The sequence below is a fragment of the Sesamum indicum genome, linkage group LG9 (assembly GCF_026168435.1).
Source record: "Sesamum indicum cultivar Baizhima isolate 11 linkage group LG9, ASM2616843v1, whole genome shotgun sequence".
Lineage (NCBI taxonomy): Eukaryota > Viridiplantae > Streptophyta > Magnoliopsida > Lamiales > Pedaliaceae > Sesamum > Sesamum indicum.
In genome coordinates this window covers 23,451,071-23,474,369 of record NC_142665.1, presented here as the reverse complement: position 1 = coordinate 23,474,369, position 23,299 = coordinate 23,451,071, and the positions used below count along the sequence as shown (strand labels likewise).

Below are 23,299 nucleotides of genomic sequence, written 5' to 3'. Positions count from 1 at the left end.
TACACTCTTTCTGGTCCAAGTGGGAGGAAAATATTTTCCCAACTCTTTCCTCTTTTGCCCTGCCTTACTACATACTACAGTCACTAGCACTTGAATGTTGTTTAGTGTTGGGACCATCATTCAAATTTCAACTTCTGATTGTTTCCATCAAATGACTACTTTAGGGCTTGTTTACTAGGTTAGATTGGCCCAATAAGATATGAGCCCAATAATAGGCCCGTTCTTTAAGCCCATAGCATACACTTTCGTCTTTCCTCTTTCGAATTTCCTAATTACTAGGGTTTAAGCCCAGGGTTTTCCTCCTACTCCTCTCCTCTTGCATCTATTCATAGAAAGATGAGGAAGCTGAAATTCCATGAGAAGAAGCTATTGAAGAAGGTTAATTTCTTAGAATGGAAGAGAGAAGGCGGCCAGAGAGAGAACCTTGTCATACATCGCTATCACGTCACTGGCAGAGACGACTACAAAAAGTAATTCTCATAATTATTTTCATTTGTATGTGTTTGGATATCATTGGCTTTGTATTTTGCTTGGTATGATTGGTTGTTTGTGCCGTTTTTTCACATGAATGGCTGTTATGTTTTCAGGTACTCGGGTTTGTGTAGAATGGTGCAGAAGCTAGTGAACATATTGAAACAGATGGATTCAAGAGACCCTTTCCGTATTGAGATGACTGATGCACTTATTGAAAAGCTGTGAGTTTCACGATTCCCATTCGAGTCTGATATAGGAGTCAGAAGAACGAGCGGTTTACTATGTTCTTTCTGCTGTTCTAATGTGTGAATCCGCTTTGTGTTTTCTGCCATTTATTGTTTGCTTGGAGAAAATTGGATGAAATCCCATCTAGTTTTACTCTTGATTTAGGTAACGGTTGACTATAAATGCTGTCAAACTACTTCATGTGATATTGTATGCATTATCATCCTTTTCACCTCAAACTTGAGATGCTTGAAATAAGTTGTTGAGGGAGTATATTTTGTGGTTTCCCAGAACTGAAATTAATAAACAAGTTAGTAGCAATTCTGCAGAGTTGTAAGAGATACAACAAAATGCTTGACGTTCCTTTTCTATAAAAAGACAACGAAAAACTTGGCATGTTTGGAAGCCTATTGCTTACTGATAAATTTGTCTGCTGTGATAGATGAGCAACATTTTCTTTCTGTTGTCTCTTCTCTTCCTTGGTTGACAGTGTCCAACAATAAGAAGCCATTAGCTTATACCAGTTCTTTCGATGCTTGACTGCATAAAGGTTAACTGTGGAGTCTTAACTTCATGCTGATTTGCTCAGTTCAATAATATAGCTACCTCCTGGGGCTTTTGAATACCAACTGTCGTTTTGTCCATATTGAAGTCTGCTTTTTTAGTGAAAGCAAAGCCGCATTAAATTGTAGGGGTATCTCTGCAAACATCAAGCAGGTTTAGGGCATTTTGAGCATTAGAATTTAGAAGGATCTACGTTATTCATGTTTTCCTGTGGAACATGTTTTGTTTATTCAGATAAGTTAGTATGTGAAAAAAGTTCGATTTGGTTATTTGGTTCGCTCTTTCTTTCTTTCTTTCCTTTTTTTTGTGAATTAGCTAATCATGATTATCCATCATTTTAGGTACAACATGGGTGTGATACCATCTCGTAAGAGTTTGGCTTTGTGTGAGCGATTGTCAGTATCATCCTTTTGCAGGTATACTAGGGTGCAATGCAACTTGCTGCTATAATGATGCACATTACTCAATCATTATAACTGCTACACAAGAAAGAAATTATTATATGAATGTAGGATTAAATAGAGCTAAGAGTTGTGAGTTCTAAAATTACAATTAATCTACTAGAAGATAACCGATTCTCCCCAAAGAAGAAAACTTGAGAAAAGTAATACATCTGACTGTTTTTTTGCCGGCGTATTGCTGTTTGTTTCAGACGTAGGCTTGCCACTGTCCTGGTGCGGCTGAAGTTTGCTGAACACTTGAAAGAGGCAGTTACGTACATTGAACAGGGACATATTCGTGTAGGGCCAGATACTGTTACTGATCCAGCATTCCTTGTGACGAGGAATATGGAAGACTTTATTACATGGGTAGATACATCAAAAATAAGGAGAAAGGTCTTGGAATACAATGAGAAGTTGGATGACTACGATGCAATGAACTAATGTTACTCCTTGTTCCACCAGCAAGATTATGCTTTATGGCCCTGTTTCCTGCAAGCTTTTGATGGCACTTATCATTTTTATACATGATCATGAATTTATGAGGATCAAACAATCATGATTACGTTTGTACACGCTATCCCAGAGTCAATATCAGATTTTGAGCAACTCTTGTAATAATCTTGTGTTAGAAAGGTAACCATTTTAACTTGTCACGAGTTCCAGAGTAAAAAAATATTCCTCCGAAGTCAATAAAAGACATTTGTCAAATTTCTGCTCTGTTGGAAGCCTAGAAAACAATCATACGCCGGACCATCATTTTGAGTATCTTATCTTGCTCTGGAAAAGAACTAAACTCTCAAACCTTTGAAGCAGAGAAGTTCAACTCTGAGAAAAATTTAATGTCGACAAAAATTATTGTTTTATCATGAAACATCATTACATTTCCTGCTGCTAGCAACTGCGGATTAGACCTCCTTGAATAGGACTAAAATATATTATACTTCAATCATCGTGGCCATATACAGGAGATAAAACAAATCAGCTAAAGATTAGCTTTTCCCCAGATTGATAGAAGCATATACAAAGTCCTCACATCTGGTATATCCAGAACCTAAAACATCAGTTAAAGCACCGAGAATGTCAAAAGACTCCTGAAAATCAGTGGCTGAAATCATGTCCTCGAGCCATGACAGCAATTCCTTGGAAAAAGCCACCATTTCTTTCACATTCAGCAACCTTTCTTTCATCACAACCTCCCAAACTTCCAACTTCTTGCTTTCATCTTCCCGTTCCATCTCCTTGGAGGTACTTCGTGTTTGAACAGAGTCAGCCCTAGAGGATTTTCTGACCTTAAAGTAACATTGAAGCTGCTCAATCAACCCGGTGTAGACAAGCATAGGTTGTATGGTTGAAAACAATTCATCAGATCCACCAGTTTCTCCAGAAGGGCCCGCAGAAGTGCTTCCAGAGTCCTGTCTTGAAGGAAGGCTTGGAGAGCCACGCAGCACTGAGCGGCCGTGTCGCTGCATGTATGCATGATATATTCCACGCTGCAAGAAGCCCCGGCGATGCTGCAACCAAGACTCGTACGATTCTGAGAGGAGTGAGCTTACCATCATGAACTGCACAGTTTCTTCTGTTCCAGCGGAATGCTGTGTCCCAGGAGAAGTTGAAAATTTGGAATCAGAAGCAGGAGAAGACAAATAAGATGCAATAGACTTCGCTAGATTATTCTGTTGAGAAGAGTCATGATCCAACAGGTGCCGCGCCATCTGTATCATGAAAGGTAAAAATTTTGCGTTGCTTTCTTTTCCACCGCCTCTGCTATCTGCACTGAATGACGCACCAGTGGCAAACCTAGCTAGCATCTGCAAAATAAAATGGAACATTCTTAAGATCCAATCCTACATGTATAATGCATCTTTTGCATGGGAATGAAAATTTGTTCCTACAAGTTTCATTTAATGTTCAAAACTTGGACGAACAGGAAAGTTAAGGAACAAAGATGTAAAAGTTGATGACAAGACACTTAAAAATTCACTCATGACAACCAATATATGATGGTGAGCAAAGCATATCAGACTAAATTTAACACAAATGTAGATTAATTAACTTCATAAACAAATACAAGTAAACATACCAAAACAATGTCATATGTCAATAGCCGCAGCCGGCTTCCATCAGCACGTCCCAGAGCATTAAGATAGTCCCAGTACTGATCAACATAACGCATGTATTGTCCCATTGGAACAGAGGGCCCTCTCAGGGGAAATAAATTATTGCAGAGGGTCTCATTGTTTCTAAGGGCAGCCCCATCCCATTCCTTCTTTGGATTTTTCAGGGCAGCATCAGCTCTTTTAGCCTCGTGATGGCACTGGAAATGTATGATATTGAAATGGCTGACAGTTGTATAAACGCAGTCTCCCCGGGCATTTCCTGAACTTCCAACACCCAGGTTCACACGCTTACTGTAAGTGTAAACACCCAACAAATCAGTAGGTCTCAAGCGGTACCCCTCTCGGCAAACCATGCAAGCTAGCCCATCCTCCTCCTCTTCAACATCTTCAAAACCTTCCAGGACAGGCTTGGCAACAATAATTCGCTCACCACCATCTGAAGTTAGCTCTTGCCGCATACCAAGTCCCTTCAATCATAATGTAATAGATCAGACACTTTCAAAAATAAAACCTACCAATTTCAATTTAGAGAATCAAAATTCACTTAGGTCATGCTTGTTTAATTGCTTCAAAACATCTCTCTTACATGAAAAGTTCCTAAAATCCACATACCATCATATTAGCTGTATAATTACGAAAGGCTTATTTAGGAGAACAATATTGATAAACTTAAAGCTACATTTTCTCAGTTCATGTTGAAAACCTCAAGCGACAATTTAAAAGCCATTAAACAATCTTGTTCTCAAATGGTTCCTGCTACAACATTACTTACATCACAACCCAAGACACATCAATCAGCAAATGAGATAAAATTCTTGCAATTACTGATTATTGTATATCAATCCAAGAAGAAATGAAAATATGTACCTGAAGCAACTGTTCTCTTTTCCTCAGAGCTAGACGCCTCATTTCATCGCGCGTTGCATGCCGTAGTTGTTGAACTTTTTCTGCTAAAAATCCATTATCTGTACCATCCTTATCAATAAGGGTGTCCAGCAAGTTTTCAGCCTTCGCCCCAATCTCATTTTCACCTGGAACACTCTCTAAAGCATGGAGCAAAGGTAATATCCCTTCCTCATCGATACACCTTTGAGTGGCCAAGTGACCCATTGACAACCCTTTCAGCATAGAGAGTATAAGAGGAATAGAAGGCAATTTCAATCCAGATGCCCAGTCAGCAGTTGATTTAAAGCCAGGCTGCCCTGTGCATGCAAAACATACCTTCAAGTGCCTCACAGCAACTCCAGTAATCCCTTTCTCCAATATTATATCTTTCAGTCTCTCTCCACAAGAGCTTGTCTTTAGTGATTCGGAGACCCTCACAAAATTCTCCAAAGCAAATTTCTGTTTGGCTGCTTGTTGAGCAATCTTTTCATCCTTAGGATTGTCTTCAAATTGCTTTTGTAACCGGTCAAATGCACCCCAATCCTGCAAGTAAGGGTCAAAGTGCTGGATGAGAACTTCCATGGCTGCGGGTTCTCCATAAGTTAAGTATGGCAAAATCCTCGCAACCATTTCCGTATTCCTCTGCTGTTTACTTGACTTCTTAAGTCCTGATGGATGAGATAATCGTTCTAGGAACATGAGCACTATTTTCTTAGCCTGTTCACTGCTACCAGCATCTTCACTAGAAACTGTAAAAACTCCTGGTGTTACACTTATGTTGTCACTTTCATTTGCCTCCAATGTAAGGCTCTCTACAATTAACAGAATGCCCTCAGCAGGCTCCATAGCATCCACAGAAAAGGCACGCCTTGCAGTTTCAAGGAGTAATCCTAAAGCTCCCAGTCTTAATAATGCTCTTCTGTTTTCCCTTGTTTTGCAACAAAGCATTAACAGATTTAGCACAGCAACCAACTGTTCTTGGTTCGACTTTAGATCATCCCGTAGACGCTGTTCAGTAATTCATGGTTAGATCCATTTCAGAGACAGGAACTTTATGTGAATAGGAATATAGAACCAGAAAGAGATGGAAAAAGAACTTCAGCCTCATTCAATTAATCACTCTCTTCACAGGAGGACGATGGGAAGGAACGAGAAGAAAGAAAAAAAGAAACAACAAAGAAAGAAGAGAGCTGGTAGGTAAAAACTTGCACACCTGAACCATGCTTAAGAGAATTTCAAGACCCCCACATTCTCGTACAGCACCAGTTATTGCAAACTCAACCTCAGGATCTTGAGATTCCTCTCTATCCTCATCTAGCTCTTTGATCATGGGCTCTGTAGCTTCACCATCCAAACCCTGCAATTTAAGGACACATCCCATCAAAATAGCAGGGGGAGGGGGGCATGCTTTTCAAGTGACAGGAAAGATCATCGGTAAGTTGAACTGCAGCATTATGATATCCATAAAAGAATAACCAGGCAATAAAACTAAGATTCGAACTGCTAAACTGCAAATTAATAAGGAATGTTAATGAAACCTGAAGTCGATAAGTCACTGTCATCGGAGGACAATCCCTGGTAAATGTGGCAGCATTAGCTGACAAAAATGCTGTTCCAGAGGCAGGGTTTGAAGGTTGACTATTTGATTTCTTCCAAACTTGCTCATAAACTTGAGCAATACTCAAATCAAGAGAGATAATATTCCCTGCAACCAGCAACTCCATTCCATAATCATCTTCAAGCAGACCCAAGAGGTCCAACTGGTGGCAGATTTTATTTTTCACATCACGCATCAGAGGACCAATCTCAGCACTGGAGTAGGGATTTTTGGTCATTGATCCCCTAATAAATTCCTCCTGGGTATGTGCCTTGTTCAGTATTAACAGATATACAGGCTCCGGTTTCGATGGACAGATCAAATTGCACAGCTGCTCCAAGATAAACTGCGCAACATAAACGTTCAAACTAGATTTAGCGAATAGTTGCACGAGGTCCGAATTCATTGTTAGCATAGATAAAATTAGAAGGGTTCTCACTTGAAGACATAATGAGTGCATTTTCATTGAGATAATTTTTCCAGAAACAGAGAGTGGAAAATAAGATAAAATATCAACCTAGCTAAGAATGAGGACAAGATCAAAGAAATAACCCTGTTGTGACAATCACCTTAAGTTTTACTAAAACACCAAAAATACAGGTTGAAGAAATAAATCCACGACATACCATACACGTACGCCCTTTTTTATCCTCTCCATGAATCTGTAAGCCACCAATGCATGACTGAATGAACTGGCATTTGTTCTCATTACTTTCTAGCAGAAGACTGTCGAGAAGATCTTTTAGAAGACGATTACAATCACTTATCAATTTTGTCTTCTGTACAATTAAACCCCTGATCACAATTAGGGCCTCAAGAACATCAGATAACAACTGGTCCCGCATGAATCTGCCACCAGAAAAGGAAATGGTACTCAATATACATAGAAAAGTTTGCATCAAAAGAACAAGTCAACCACTAACCTTGATCTGATATTGGGGAGCTCCAAAAATTTGCCAAGTAGTTCTATGAGCTTATGAAGTATAAAACCTTGTGATATATCAATATGGAGGCTTCTCTCTAAAGATTCTATGTTATTCACTTCCTGCATGATTAGCTTACAGATGGTAGTCAAGCTTCCTCGAACAGTCAAAAATATACGAGCATCCTCTGCATCTATCATTCTAAAGAGCAACTCAAAATATTCTGCTGCATTTTCACCAGCAGAAAGAGTAGCAGGTAACAGAGACATTAGCAAATTTAGCAACCGAAACCGTCTAGATGAACTTTGGCCACAAAGCAGATTAATTAGCATGCACATCTCAGATCTTATAGATTGTGAACAAGCACTCAATATAAGTTCAGTCACCCATGAGCCAAGTTCAAATAATTTTATCTCACTCTGAGCGGCTTTACAACGACGCTTCCATCTAAGTGCATATTTCATGGCCAAATAGTCATATCTCTGAGGCCGAGATTTCTGGCTAACTCTACCTGCCTGGGAAACTTTATATTGCCGCCTCACAAAATCAAGGTATGATGCTCCCTTTTCCCACTCAGAATAGCTGAGTAACTGGATATCTTGAGTTTTTGAAGCGCCATCCCAGTTCTTCTCTAATGACTCTGGCATAGACCTGTTTGCACTCACAAGCCCACTAGATCCAGATTCATATGAGCTGTTTTCATCTTTTAGATGTGAAACTGGAGTTGGCTTTCCAGCCGCTGGCTCTTTGTCAACTGCATCAGGTTTGGGAGGAGTACATGCATGAGAAATGATCTTGAGACAAGGTAGAATGACATGCTCAGATATAGCAGGATGTTTAGCACCCAATTTAATAGATTTAAATAGCAACTGGAAGACAATCCGTAATCTTGACTCCCAGAATTCATCTGCCAACGAGCAGACATCTGAAAGCAACATTAATTCTTCACGTGTTGCGAGAGCAATGTCCATGGAGCGATGATGTTCAAGACAGTACACCACCTTCTTCTGCAGTAAGCTATTCAATTCGGCCACTGCGTTCGCATCACCCTCTGAGAAAGCACAAAGTGCCGCCCTAGCTTGGACACGTGCTGTTTTTGGGCCCTGATGTATATTGTTCTCAAACAACTCACGCAGAATGCCAGAAGCAACAAGTTGCTTCTTAGAACTCAGATGTTTTGATAGCACTTGTAATATCTCTAGACACTGGGTCACAAATGTACTAGCACAGCCGTAACAACTATTGGGAGACCTCAACACAACAAATCTAGAGGCTGCAGCAAGGTTATCAGAATGCTTCTGATGCAAGTAATTCATCAATACCCGTCTGAGACCTTGAAGAGTCTGAACACTTTTACTCACTGAATCAAAAGCTGCTTTGCATTTCTCACCATAAAGTACACCAAGAAGAGCAATTTTACGGTTGATCTTGCAGGAAGGTCCAGGTAAAGATACGATCATTTGCTGCAGAGAATCCTTCTGCTGAGAATCCTTCTGAGAGTCCTTCTGCTGAGAGTCCATTTCATTCTCACCAATGCTTGATACAATCTTCAGTAAAGGTTTCTTGAAACCCAAAAGCTGTTGGTACCGCCGGTGAGCATTTTCAGATTCAGATTCTATTGCAGCTAGGCCCCTTTTCATATCTTCATCATTTTCCATGCTGTCAAAAGTAAAACTTGGCTTGGCCATGAAATTGAACTCAAAACGACCATATTTGCTATATCCACACTCATTGCATAGAAAAGAATCAAGATTTTCATAATTAATATTACGACATTGCCTGCATTGATAAGCATTCTCATGACAGTTGCTACAAATTCCATGTTTGTCAGTGACAGGCCGACTGCAACGTGGACATTGTAATGGTTCAAGGGATAATGCTTGAAGGTTTTCATAGAAAGAATCCAACTCAATCATAAAGTTACATGCTGTTATAGGAATGGGGAAATCCACTTTAAGCTCTGTCTGATTGAAAGCAAGATGGCATATTTTTGCCCGCTTCCACAAGGACCAATTGTTTTTCAACTCCGACAGATCAGACACAGGCCTGTTGTTATAATAAAGATTCAGCACTTTCACTGATTTGGACTTCCTAGCATCATGAACATTCATAGTGACACTCTGAATGGTGTAGCTACCAGTGCATTTCACAATGATCCGATTGTCAGTGAACTTTGTTTCTGACTTCAGGCTTTCTAGCTTCATCCGGCTATAAGGGACCTCAGGTGAGCTGCAGGCAACACAAGGTTCACTCTCAAGATAATAACCATCAAATTCCACCAAACCACTCAAAGTGTTATAAATGCGTGAATTGGGATGGTTTGCTAAAAGCTCATTTTGTGAGTGAAGTGTCTCAAAGATGCATTTAATCACATCAGAAGTCAAGCATTTGTCTACAATTTCATTATTTTGTTGTTTCAGGCCACTGTCTGGTGATTTCCCAAGCAAGCAGGTGATAAGTTCCGTATACTCGACAACATTCTGACCATACAACGGTAAGTGTTTCACCTTCTGTAGGAGAACACTTAACATGGTCTCCTTGAATAACTGCTTGCCATGGTGCCAGGCACCAAGAAGAACAGATTTGGCTTCCCCACGCACGGTGCTTGAATTCCACTCCAACAAAAATGTATCAATAAATTGCCTCAGGCAATCATCACCACGGTCAGTAAAAACACTTAACACTTGTTCCATATCCATGTAAGATTTTTCTGTAGGAGATTCACTTCCTTCTTCACCTTTCTTCTTTTTCTTAGAGTCAAGATTTTGAGCACCAAACTTATTTGAACTCATACTTCCATCTGCACCTTCAGCCTTCTGGGAAGAGTGATTAGCATCCTTTCCAGTATAAAAGGCTAAATTTAAAAGTTTGAGAGCTTGAATAACACATTCTTCCCCAAAAGAAAAGACCCCATTCATGAGAAAGGGTAAGACATCACCATGTTTCAAGCAATATTTCTGCCAGTTTCTAGGTCTTGCTGCCGATACTTCAGCAATGGTGGAGAGGCACTTCACTATCTTCACACTTCTTTCATACAAGATGGAGCTTTGAAATCCACCAGATTTGTTAATGTTTTTGTAGAGCTTCTTAATTTCACTAGAGAACTGCCAACTGTCACGTACACTGTAATAATGTGTCTTACTGCCACAAACATGCAGAAATAGACGCCTAGCGTACCTCCTCACGAATGTTGTATGTGGATTGTTGATATAACTGCAGAGGACATCCTGATACCCATCAAGTTTCAATTCCTTACCAGAAGTAATCTTGTACACCTTCTCTTTCTCCCCACCCTTGTCATGCTTTTCAGGCCGAATTAGACAGTAAACTAACCGGAAAGTGTTTTCCAGTAATAGTCTGTGGTAGTCTGCAAATATATCCGAACGGTGTGATTTGGCATATGAATCTGAGAAAAATGGTGAAAAATTACCAGCTGGAAGCTCTCTTCGGACTGTTAATAGTGCACCACAGCCAGAACCAGGGTTCAATCCTTGAGTTTCAGCAGTGACAGAAGGCGACTTAAAGACATGGACAAGCTGCTGCAGTATGTCCATGAGATAATTAATGAAAACCTGCTGCCTAAGAAAGCCACAAGCTCGATACAGACAAGACACAAAGTCACTTTTCTCTCGGCCATCAAATGCAGATGAATCAGATAACGACAATGAAGATGAGATCTGGATGGTTGTCTTGTCATGTGTATCCGTTGTCCCACCAGATTTGGATACAGTAACATCAGTACCTGGTTGGTTCCAGTTACGCAGCATAAGAGTGAAAAACATGAAGATAAGGATCATAACTTCCCCAAATGTTGAACGTGTTCGGGCTACAAAAGGTTTATTAACTTTCATCTCATCTATAAACCATTTGATCAGCTTCTCCAAGTTTAAGCTCCCAACCTCTGTGCTATCGACAAAAGGACCTCCAATAGCTGATGACAACCTATAGAAGAGCTGCATCACTGGAATAGCCTGAACCCCAGACGTAATCTCCATCCATCCTTTTAGTTGTTCAAGGAGCTCAGAAAGAAGCAACGAATTTACAGCCCTTTTAGATGCAGAAATAGTAACAGGGTCATTCACTGAACTCGAAAACTCCCCAGATTCATTGGGCTCCAACTCATGGATTGACGGAGCTGAATTTGGCATATTGATATCAGCTGCAACTGGCAACAAGCTTGACTCACTTAAATCATCAGTGGAAAGGTGAATTTCATGGCCATCTCCACTGAACGTCTCTACTTCAATGGGAATTGCGGTCATTGGATGATCTCTAGAATGTGGTGGAGGAAGTCTGTCTGCATCTAAGACTTCGTAACATGCTTCACATAAATCAAAATCAGGGCAAACAGTACAATGCCATCTCCGCCTCAGTATTGGAACGGTTGAGCAACCATCACAACAGTATTGTACAGATGAAGTAATGGAATCATCTTCTACCATAATAGGATTGTTTCCACTAGCTGCAATTGTAGAATCGGCACGGAGGGGAACAGATGTTGCACTCTCCACAACATCATCTGTACCTAACATTGTCTGCTTTGGAAAGGGAACCTGGAGCAATCTAGAAGATACAGCCAAGCTGGAAAGGGAAGAGCAAACATAAGTGCGTGAAGCATTAAGCCAAGCTTAAGTTCAAGTTTGCAATCTTTATTGTATTTACCTGCTGGAAGTTTGAACAGCCTCATTGGTGGAGAAAAGGAGCTTTTTCAATAAAGTAACAGCTGGCGCCACAGATTGCCTGCCTGCATCTTTTCCATGCAACGCCAGACACTCGGCATAACAATAGATAAGTTCCACTGATGATATGACAATATTGTTCATAGTTTGTGTGTCTGGCTGCTCTACATCCAAAATTCCCCAAAGCACTTGCATAAGTCCATCAACTACGTCAGAACCTGCATCAGGTTACATACATGCAATGCATAAAAAAATATAAGAACCAAAATAAATTCCACAAGTAGACAAGCCATCCATCAGAACATGATTTAACTAAGCAAGGACTGTTCATTCTTCATTCACAATCAGCAAGAACATAAGGACTAATGTAGCCTCGCTTAGAGGATCCATAAAAAGAAATACCCTCTATATATCATGCTACTTGGAGCAACTACAATCATCTCCAAGAATGCAGGCAAAGGAGGATAACCTATAGAATGTCCAAACAGCAAACCACGTATAATCAACAATGAATACGGGTCTCTTGAAGTCGTTTTTAGAGTAACTTCCAAAAAGCACAGGGAATGGATAATCGAACAACAGCACAAAGAATCTAAACTTCATTCTCACAAGGCATATACTAATTAGAGTAGAACAAGCAATTGATAAGGAAACACTACCATTGGTCTCAAGGAAATTAGCCAAGTTTGAGCGACGATGAAGTGCAATCTTAGAAACAGCACGCATCTGCGCTGTGAACTCCTCAATAATCCACCCTGCAGTGAGCTCCCCCATTCCCAGTTTCGATGAGAGTATAATTGTGGATTTCACCACTCCACTGAGTCGCATGGCATCCTTCACCTGAGCAAAATTTTCAAGAGTGAATACGGAATTGTGTATCATACAAGAAAAATCATATTAAATCAACAAGTGCAACTGAAGAGCAAGTATGGCAAACATGAAATTAAGAAAGTAGCAACTGGAGAGAGTGAATAAAAAGTTATGGTAGGGCCACGTGAATTACTTGGTAATAGATCTCTTTTCTAGGGCACAAAGCCTGCAGAACACGGCTGGCAGCAGCCTGTAGCAAAGGCTCCCTATCACTTTCAAAAATTGTTTCCAGCACTTGTGCACACTTAAGGTTTTTAGGCTCCACTTCAATTTTTGAGGATCCCTGAGGTCTACACAACAGATAGATCCTGGAGAGGAGCTTGAGGCCATCAGCCACCACCTGCTCCTCCACTGAAGCAGATTGTGCTGCCCGAGACTTTCTTCCTGAACCTGTTGACCATGAATTACAACCAAGCACTCTAGCCTCCATATCTAGAATTGCGTCCATTTTCTCTTTCCAACCAAATTCATCCTTGGCTCGGCCATATACTTCTAAAGAGTCTATTCTAGGCAACGCAGATCCACTGAAGGTCCGGCCAATAGAAATTGTGAATTCTTCATCAGCTAGGAGTGATTCAGCGATAGTGAAAGGTATATCATACCAAGATCGCATTCCTTCATCTAATTTTATCACTCTTTGAAAAATAGTTATTTCAGATGGAATATGACTTGCTGATGTGTTACCAACATGCAACCGGAAACCAACCATCACAATATCAGGATTTGAATTGGAAACCGTTATCTGGAAAAAGACCAAGAAATATATTATTGATCTTGGAGATCCTTGTGGTAGTAACATAAAGAACTGAGAATCAACATGATACAACAAATTCCCATATTACAGATAAAATTAGATGTCAATATTGTGGAGGGAAATAACAACTAAACAACAGTAATATGAACATGCACATCTGTTTAGCAAAGCTCTTCATCCATAGATGTATTATCATCAGAACTTTTATACTTTAGAAAATACAAAAGCTGCAACCTAAGCGTGTCATTTAACTATAGCTAGTTGTCCTCATTAAAGCATGCTAAAGTAGGATTATGACAATGTTTGAGCACGGATAAAATGCTTTCTAGGTATTTATAAGTATGCAGTTCATCAAGAAATCAAGGAACTCGTAATCATCTATGTCTGATTAACAACACCATTATCAATTTTGGTTTGGCCGGAAAGTTTCACACTAATCAGACAATACCTATAAACTTCAAAATATAATAAGATAAGAATATATAACACACAGAATCCCATGTAAACTGTATACTATAAATACCTTGAATCCAGCAGGGTTAGGTCCCTCCAGAAACCCATCTTCAGATGCCAGAGCCTGCTTAGCCCCCTCAGAATCATTGTTCCTAATGGCATCACCACTAAATTTCACATCTTGTGTAATACAGACAGTTTTCTCAAAAAAGTCAAGAGGAAATTCTGGTTTTACACCTCCATAAGCTTTATTTTTCAAAATACCAGGACCCAATTTCTTAACCTTATCTGCCATTAGATTTACACCGGTGTCAACCCCAGCTGGGATGTGCGAGTAAATCTGGAGGCTTCCATCTTCATGCAAAACAAGACAGTGGATTTTGTCTTTTGACAAAGGCCTATAAGCAGTGACCCCAACAAGAGGAGAAGTAGAACCGCCAGTGTGCCGCAAACTCTGTGCAAGCATTTCATGTTCTCCCAAGGAGATGGCAAGTATCCCGTTTGATTTTAGACTAGAATAACAAACAAATAACCCACTGCCACCAAGTAATTCTTTCCAACGATGCAAACCAGCTGGCCGGAGCTTACCATCCAGATCATTCTCATACACAGCAGACATCTCCTCGATAGATGTCACATCTGCATTCAGCCGGCCAATCAAGGTACTTCCATCCTGATAGGACAGACAAAGCAATTTGTGAGTAGATGAGAAATAGAGCGAGGAGCCCTTTGCAGGCTTGGTTTTGCCTTCTACTTGAATGACTTCCTTCAAGGGCCTGCTCCCAACATTTGCTTTCATTGACAACTCCAACCTGTACAAGCTACCTGAGTCTGACAGGACAATGAGAAACATTCTACCATGGGAAGCCACCAAAAGAATTGCATCCACAATCATATCATCAGGCAATGTGATATAGTGAACAGGACTAATATTGTCTTGAGACAGATCATATATTTTGACAAATCTGTTTGTGACCACCATTAACTGAACCTGAGAACCTGGAACCCATTCTACACGTCTGATATATGCACCTTGCAGAGCAAGCTCAATAGCCAATCGGTCAATCACCTCACCTCTATGGTTAATAGTAAGGACCTGGCAATCTTCATAGCCTGCTACAACCAGATAATTCTCTACAAGTGAATTGAAAAGGAGATGCACGATCTCAAAGCGAACAACATTCTTAGACAGAGGCTTCACATTAGCCTTATCTGCTGTCACAGGAGCAATAGTGGCTTGTCCAATCAGCTGCCCAACATCAAATATGGCTACTCTATCACCTTCCCCAACCGCCAGTCGACCTCGGGCACTGACACTGAGTAATGATTTGACAAGAGATCCACTTGTTAAATGGGATTTGAGTTCCTTTGCATTTGAATAATCCGCTTTTATCTTCAAATCTAGTGATCCACTTTTATATGCCTTCTTCAGTTGTAAAAGATCATTACTATAGTGGAGCACTTTGCCTTCAACCAAAGTAACTTTTCTATCTCTCAACATGTTGGAATCTCTTCTTCCAGTAATAGAAGGCAACAATGATGAGCATACTCCTAGTATACGACTTTCAACCTCTAGCTCATCAAGCAGAACTGGCATTCTATCTTGGACCTCTTTTGGAAGAGATAACCGGGCTGAATTATCCAAGTCTGCAGATGCATCTTCATCAACATCTGAATCACTGTCAGGCAGCTGATCGCCATTCTCCGTAAGAGACAGAAAAGAATGGAAGTTACCAGCACTGCGTGTGGCCGCACTATTACTTCCAGTGAATTTTCGAGGCTTCAGACACTGACAACTGCTGCCGCGAACACCTCCTGCACCACAGTCACAGAAGAAGCGACTAGAGCGAGAGTACACAACACGATGACCACGATGGCAAACTTTTGCACAAACAGAGCAACAGCCTTTGGAGACCGTCAAGTCACATGTATAACAGAAGTACCAGTGCTGTTCCATAAAATTGCTGCCACTAGACGTAAAGGTACAAACTTTAGATGCCAGGGCCCTCTCACTGTTGCTATCCTCCTCATCATCCTTATCTATGCTACCTAACTCACCATCAGATGTTCCATCATCTTCATCATCATCAACAGAAGTTGCATCACAGTCAACAGATGCTGAACCTCGATTAGCAGATGGAACCAAATCATCAGCATTTTTCCTTGAACCAAGAGTTCTAGAAGACAACGGCCCTAAACCAGAACTACAGCTAGGAACAGGCTTCCCAGAAGACTTTTCCATAGAGCAAGCAGAAGACCCACATTCACTTAACGTTGCTGTAAGGAACCCAAAAAGGAACTTCAATCCCTGAAGCAGGCGCTCATTACCAGCCAGCTTCTCTATCAAAATGACAATCCTCTGTACAAGAGGCTTAATAAACATTTCCCCTTTTGACAGTTGGACAACGAAATTGAAGTAACACTTAGCTGCACTGAAATCAAATAGGGAAAATGCATTCTCTAGGGAAAGAAGCATAGCTTGATGTAAATGGAATTGTAGTTCTTCAGACTGGAATCCAGATGTGGGTGTCAAAAGACATGTAATGAAGTTCATGGTCGAGTCTCTCAAAGAGGCTGAAGTCCCTTTAGCACCGTCACCATTCGATGTTTCTGTTACAGATCCCAATAACCTGATCTCCAGCCACCTTGATAGGGAAACCAAATCCATAGAAACAAATTTCATCTGCAACTTCAGTTTAACTTCCGCGTAGTCACCAGATAAAAGATCTGTAAAGAAGTTGAGAACCCTCACATTAGCAGATTCAGAATGGCAGTAATCCAGAGCATCAATCAGAACCACTATATCACCCCGTTTAGAACTGTAAAAGCTTTTCATTTTTTCAGAAACATCCTCCATAGAGAGAAAAAATTTGAAAACAGCAGTTTTCAACGGATCATCCTTCAGGCTCTTTGCTATATCAACCATTTTCACCACAACAAATTCGTGCATACTTTTACCAACATTTTCTCCTTGACCGATACTCCTCAGAAATTCTTCCATGCGCTTCATAATGAATAAACTGCTATAATCAAGTCCTTCAGGGCCCATTTTCAGCTTTTGGCATATAACTTCACATTTACCCTCAAGGCTATCAAAGACCTTGTCGCACTTTATCATCAAGATCGATTCAAGAATCTCAGAGATCACCGTTTTTTCCTCCCAATTAATCCCCCTAGAGGATTTTATCTCAAGCAGTCCAGCTATGCTAATAACAATTCCTCTCATGTTGAGGATGCAGGAAGATAAAATTTCACCGGTAAGTTGAAGATGAAGGGGAAGTCCATGCAATACAACTTCCCAAAAAATTTCAGATCGTACCCCCAGGGCAAATTTTTCAAGAATTTTACCCAATTTCGATGGAAGCTCATAAAGAGAACCCAGCAAGCACGGTTTGACCCCCATCTTCGCGTAGAAGTCATCCCGTGTGCTGTTGTCCAAATCAGCATATTCAAGAAGCAACAGAGGGGATAATTTGTCAGCAGAGTGATGCCCATCTTCAAAAATTGAAGCTAAAGTTCTTTGATAGATGCTTAAGTATCTCTTTAGCAAAGATGACAATACTTCCATTAGCATTGCAACTTGATCAGAACTGAGAGAGTGAACAAGACTTTTAGTCAATGCTAAGAACTCAGCATCTCCAGCAGTGCAATCTGGCTTGTTGGAACTCACTATTGGGGGAGAATTTTTATCATTGCAACCTTGAATGCCAGTGCACAGTAAGGAGAGTACAAAAGAAAGCCAGGAACCACATCTAAGGAAATCCCAACCGAGTTCCCCAACTTTTTCCTTGGGAATAAGGGAACCATGCAATTCTTGAAGCAAGCTTAACACAAGATCCGGAATGCCAGTATACTTGTCCCTTGTGGCATGTTGACCTAAAATAGCATGAGTAACATAAAGAAAGTTCTGCATATTCATGATATCAGGAACTCTGAGGCCATTCAAGAGAAGTTGCCAATGTTCTGAAGAGAATCCCTCAATTGGAATATCCCAGCAAAGCACAAACACGTATCGTTCAAGAATCAGGTCATCCATGTTGGCAGCTTTTCTCCCATTCCAGAGTCCCAGAACCTGTGAAAAAGAGGCACATACCTCCTCCCAATTCAAACCTAAGCAATCACCTCCAGGATATTCTCTACACATGGAAGCAGGAACTGGAGTAATATCGATCAACTGATTAAGCAAAATCATGTTTGCTGGTGTGTCATCTGATCTCATCATGTCTTCTAGCATAATCACTGGCCACGATGACAGATAATTGGTAGAATTACGAATGCGTAGCTCAGCAGCCCCCCTCAATTTGGTTCTGAAGTCCAGAAGCAGCAGTGGAGGACAAGCACGTGGGTGATATATCATGTGACGAAGTACTAAAACCAATCTGGAGATCAGCAAAGCCCAGCATGACAACTGCTCGCTGTCAGAGGGAATATCAATAGTTTTAATTGATGAAAGTAATTGATTTGCCAGTACACCCTTCTCCTCATCAGATGAAGAATGAAACGCTATTAAAACAATCTCAATGTGGAACAAAGAAGGAAGAGTCTCAACGATCTCCTTAAGACTAGGACTCCTTGAGCAAACTGTTTTTGCCTTCTGATGGATAAATCTTACAAACATCTGGTAAATTTTCGTTCTCAAGCTGGAACCGGCCGAACCCACTCGACAGACGATTATATTTCCAAGCAAAGCAAGCATCTGATCATTGTACGTGTAAGCACCATTTTCAACAAGCAGTATTCTATCCACAACAGACTCTTCAAGAGAATCAGAGAGAATCTGGAGCATCACGAATTTCTGCAATAGTTCAAAGCAAAATTGATGTACATGTCCAAACCTCCTCTCTTCATTCAGTGGGAGGCTGTTATCAGAAGTTCTGTCTTCGAGATAACAACCCTGACAACTAAGTATAGAAAGCAAAATATCAATATGGTTGCCACTGATCTTTTTGCATGCATCTTGATACATCTGTGGGTGCCAATGAGGAGAAAAGATGCATGTTTTCAGAAAACTGAGTAATTCGCTGGCTGCCTGAAATGGCATATTGCTGAAGCCAGAAATAAAACTACCAGGAGCATTGGATTGTTCACATCCGTCAACAGAAACACCAGAGCGGCCACCCTCAGAAAAAAGATCACCAAAAAGAGCTTCATCCTCGTGACAAACAACTGTTTCGACTTCAGAGGTACCAGTTGATTTCGTCCCACTGGAGCATGATCGTTCCAGTATTGGCCTCAATTTAATACCCTCCAAATGAAGGAAGAAAACAAGATGCATCAGATTGTCTAGCCATTGAACTCCTGAAGGGAACATTATTCCAAATAGCTCCTCCACCTTGTGCTTTTTCAAGAGAATTACTCTCTCATTAAAGACATGACATGAAGGAGAATCAAGCTCTACACGACTGTTGGTACTCCCCATATTCAGGTCATTCAACTCAAAAACATGATGCGCCTGATTCTTGATATCTGAAATGAGTTTCAGAACAAAAATAACCACCCGAGGAAAGTAAGCCAAAGGCGGTTTATGGCTTAAAACAGATTTATTAAATCTCCAGACATCAGAATCCAAATTATGCAAGACAGAAGCCGCTGCACATGCTTGAATATTTTGAAACACATAATTATTACAGAAAGTTGCTTGCATTACTTGAAGAAATTCTTCCACCAAGTGCACAGCAAGACTTTCGTAAGTAGTCTCAACAACAGCATTGCTAACTGCAAACTCAACCCCAGTTCTAAACAAGCTATGCAATACATCAATGAAGGAAGCTGCAGCTTGCAACAATAGATTGTCAGAATCAACATATGAATTATCTTTTGTGATACTCCCCAGCAATTTGAATATTCTCAGACAAGTTGACAATCTTCTTCGCAGATTCAGACAGCCTTGCTTCTCGTCGAATGACACCGGGAGTTCCAGTAGTTCTTTGCAGAGTAAGACATGACGGGGGATGCATCTCAAGTGAACAATAGCCCAATGCCGACAGAGAGTACTCAACTTATTGACATAGCAGGCAAGTGACTTTCCAACAGTAACTGGATTCACAACATCAACTTGTACACATTCGCGAATTAAAGCCATCGAAAGGTGATCATCTGCTTCCTTTTCCTGAGAGCACATGGATCCTTCCAAGAGAAACCAAAAAACAGTAAACTAGGGAAGCTGCACGATTACGACAGGTAAAAGAGGATTTAGCAGAAAACTGTTGAGCAATACCTTGAAGCATGCACTTAACATGCTCCTGCCACTGAACAGCATCATCTTTATCAGCAACACCAGGCAACATATCCACAGGAACATTTGAAGGACAGAACTGCGAAAGATCTAACTCCTTATCCAAACCATCAAGTAGCAAGAGCTCTAATAGTTGTAGCATCATGTTCTGAAAGGCGACAGGCATTAGGTAAGAGGGACAGAAGTATCACCACACTCCACACACATACTGGGAAACATACTAATGATACATAAGGTTGTTATTTCAATATCTGTGCAAAACAACCCGGCAAAATAAATGAAGGAATACTGCGATGGCAAAGTGCATTCAGTGAGATACCATAGGTTTACTCTCTTCAAAGTAGTAGAATGCATACTTCACCAGTGAAGGTCCAATGATTTAATTGTCCACAAAAACAAAACAATGCACCAAATGAGGTTTTCCACCCCTAACGCCTTCAATCCACCGCAATGTCAATATCATTATAAAGAAAGTCCTCAAGCTCAAGTTCTTCCACAACTCTACACTTGGATTTGCATATGTTAAAATACTAATAACTATTCAAGCCTGGGATCAATATTCAAGCCATCAATTGCAAAACAAAAACAGTATAGCTTGTAAAGTAAGGGGACTTGCTCCGTTGAGTTGATGATTGCTCCAATCAATTTGGTTAAGGAGAGCACTGACCCAAATTTTTGGCAAGCCGAGGACATGATGACTTGGATATGCATACATGAATTCTACCACACATAACGCCTAGAGGGTCTATTTGGAGTTGCATCTTGTATGCTTGGAAATTGGCATCTCATTATGTGAGCATCGTACCACTCCAAAACCAGCAACTTCAACTTGAGACTCTTACGCTGCACTACATTACCTTAAAATGAACCCACATTCAATCCCAAGTATTTTATCTAATCTGTGATTAAGATACAATTTTCAAGCACTGCACACTTACGCATGGCATATATTTATTGTTACCAGTACTAGTTGCTCAATACTGAGACACAAAACATCTCCTATAATTGGCAATTGAGCTGTCAATTTTGAAAAAGCAAGCAACGCTGGTGAAACACGCTGAATACGTATATCAAATAACCAAATCCAAGCAATCAAAAATAAGATTAAAAAATAAACAAAACTAAATTAAGTAAGAAATAGAAAACAAATTTTGTCTGGAAACAGCACTCATAATAAAGTGCGTAAACAAGATATAAGATTCACATAATTATAAGTCATATATGTGTTAAACTAAGAAGAATACAATCGGAAATATGCATTCAACTAAGAGTTAAACAACATGCAAAAGCTAAAAGGAAATCTGTCTCCTCATGCAAGTAATCACAAACCTGAAGACTTGAATCGTCACTTTTCCCAACAAATTTCTCCATATAACACAGTGCAAACTCAACTGACTGCTGGACAACTGCTACAGCCACAGGCTGAACTTGCTCAACTGTCACATCACAGTACACTCAATATAAGTCATTGGATCGACATGAACTCAGAGAATAAACAATCATTACCACAAACAACCGAAGCAAATAGCATACTCGGTAAGGATCGGATGGCTTTAACAACAGCAATCGACACACAAGCCAAGGCATGAACCCGAGCTTGGTCCCAGACCTCCAACCCTAACTTACTCCCAGCTTTGCCATCATCACCGCCATTATCACAATCCACCGGTTTGACGGATTGTCTGAGGATTGAGTAGAGCTTCTGAAACCCTAGCCTGAGCACAGCCGCCGACGCATCGGAGCGGAGCTTTTGAGAGAAATCATCAGACGTCAGAGCCGATACGAGAGCGGCGATCTCCTCCGCCATTACACTCCGGTGAGCGTAAAAAAATGCGGGATCAGCAAAAGTTCATTAGATAATTGATCGGAGAGCAGAAAGAGCTCTCGCGATTGAGATTGAGAATTCCGGAAAGGACAAGTAACGAGTGAAAGAAAGAAGAGGAATTTCCGTCGAAAGGGTTTTAGTGTGGGGTGGGCAAAATAATTAATATACAAACAATACTACGATGGGGAATTTACGTTGGAGGTGATTGATTTAGATTTACCATTAGCTTAATCTCCAAGCTATTTATGTTTTTACTTCTTTCCTCTCTTTTGGTAGTAACAGTAATGGCCACCACCGATCCACCCAATTTGAATTTCCAAGTTGTTCGAAATGTTCCTATTTATTATTGGAACCGACTTCCCATTTTTTTTTTCTTTTGTCTTTTTTTTTTTAAATCTATATATTTTTCATTTTTCTTCTGTCTTGTTTCCTTAGACGCCACAAACTAGTTGGTTTCTTATTTGTCCAAAATACTTAAATAATCTAAAACTAACTCTATGATTAGAATATACAGATAATTATACTTTCTTCTCTGAGGTTTTTTGTGACCACGTATAAACCTGTTATGGTTTGAGAATTTACATTTAGCATTCCTGATGTTTGTCTCCGATTAATAAATAATTTAAGAAATTTACATGTAATTACACCAAATTTTAAAAGAAATGAGTACAATTATCCCTAGAAAATAATTAAATAACTTGACTTGGAGAAATTCTACCAAACACATATGTAAAAATTTTTGGATTTTAGCATTAATTGTATTTTGATCGAATGATTTGAAGTTATAGATTTTAAATTCTCAACAATAATTATATTGAATTTATTTGAATAATTTTAAATTTACAAAATTTTAAAATTTTTAATTTTAGTTTTAAATTATATTTAATTGAATATTAATAAATTATTTTTTAAAAAATCAAGTCATTTGAAATATTTATTCAGATTTCTCATGAATTTAATATTGATAGATGGTAACCCTAAATTAAGGGGATTCTTTTATACTTTTGGCATTAATTAATTCCATGATTGGTTATAGTTTCTTTTTTGTGAATATCATGATTGGTAATTATTGAATTTCATCAAGTTACCGAGTTCAAATTAGTAATTAATAAGACAAATGGGCTTCTCTTGCCGGCCCAAGCTTTGTTGGACCAGAATGCAGCAAAACTATCCTACGTTAGGGTCCAGTGAGTTTTGATAGAGCGAAGAACCAGTATAGTAAAATCTCTATAAATTAATAATTTTGGGACTATGA

The 23,299-nt window shown here is 39.9% G+C and overlaps 2 protein-coding genes across 2 annotated transcripts; one reads left to right on the top strand and one right to left on the bottom strand.

Moving 5' to 3' along the window:
* The first annotated feature begins 265 nt into the window (after window positions 1-265).
* LOC105177553 (uncharacterized) lies at window positions 266-2,362 on the top strand. The gene is made up of 4 exons (XM_088884824.1): window positions 266-470; window positions 588-695; window positions 1,605-1,679; window positions 1,916-2,362. Exons 1-4 carry the CDS (start codon window positions 337-339, stop codon window positions 2,145-2,147), a joined length of 549 nt encoding a protein of 182 aa, XP_088740950.1. The 5' UTR covers window positions 266-336; the 3' UTR covers window positions 2,148-2,362.
* A 147-nt stretch (window positions 2,363-2,509) lies between these two features.
* On the bottom strand, window positions 2,510-22,338 carry BIG (auxin transport protein (BIG)). The gene is made up of 14 exons (XM_011100747.3): window positions 21,753-22,338; window positions 21,549-21,655; window positions 20,202-20,367; window positions 14,055-20,110; window positions 12,911-13,519; window positions 12,567-12,747; window positions 11,891-12,125; window positions 7,229-11,809; window positions 6,932-7,154; window positions 6,247-6,651; window positions 5,922-6,065; window positions 4,691-5,716; window positions 3,787-4,290; window positions 2,510-3,514 (listed from the first exon to the last, which is right to left on the bottom strand). The coding sequence occupies exons 1-14, from the start codon at window positions 22,024-22,026 to the stop codon at window positions 2,696-2,698; spliced, it is 15,330 nt and encodes a 5,109-aa protein (XP_011099049.2). The 5' UTR covers window positions 22,027-22,338; the 3' UTR covers window positions 2,510-2,695.
* Window positions 22,339-23,299: the final 961 nt, after the last annotated feature.

What these genes read in the sequence shown, in the direction of transcription:
- LOC105177553 (XM_088884824.1), top strand. Translation starts at nt 337, where the DNA reads ATGAGGAAGCTGAAATTCCATGAGAAGAAGCTATTGAAGAAGGTTAAT. An exon ending in GGCAGAGACGACTACAAAAA is followed by an intron (nt 471 to 587) that starts GTAATTCTCATA and finishes TTATGTTTTCAG; the next exon opens with GTACTCGGGTTTGTGTAGAA. An exon ending in GATGCACTTATTGAAAAGCT is followed by an intron (nt 696 to 1,604) that starts GTGAGTTTCACG and finishes CCATCATTTTAG; the next exon opens with GTACAACATGGGTGTGATAC.
- BIG (XM_011100747.3), bottom strand. Translation starts at nt 22,026, where the DNA reads ATGGCGGAGGAGATCGCCGCTCTCGTATCGGCTCTGACGTCTGATGAT. An exon ending in CTAACCCTGCTGGATTCAAG is followed by an intron (nt 13,520 to 14,054) that starts GTATTTATAGTA and finishes GTCTTTTTCCAG; the next exon opens with ATAACGGTTTCCAATTCAAA. An exon ending in AAAAAGGGCGTACGTGTATG is followed by an intron (nt 6,652 to 6,931) that starts GTATGTCGTGGA and finishes TATGTTGCGCAG; the next exon opens with TTTATCTTGGAGCAGCTGTG.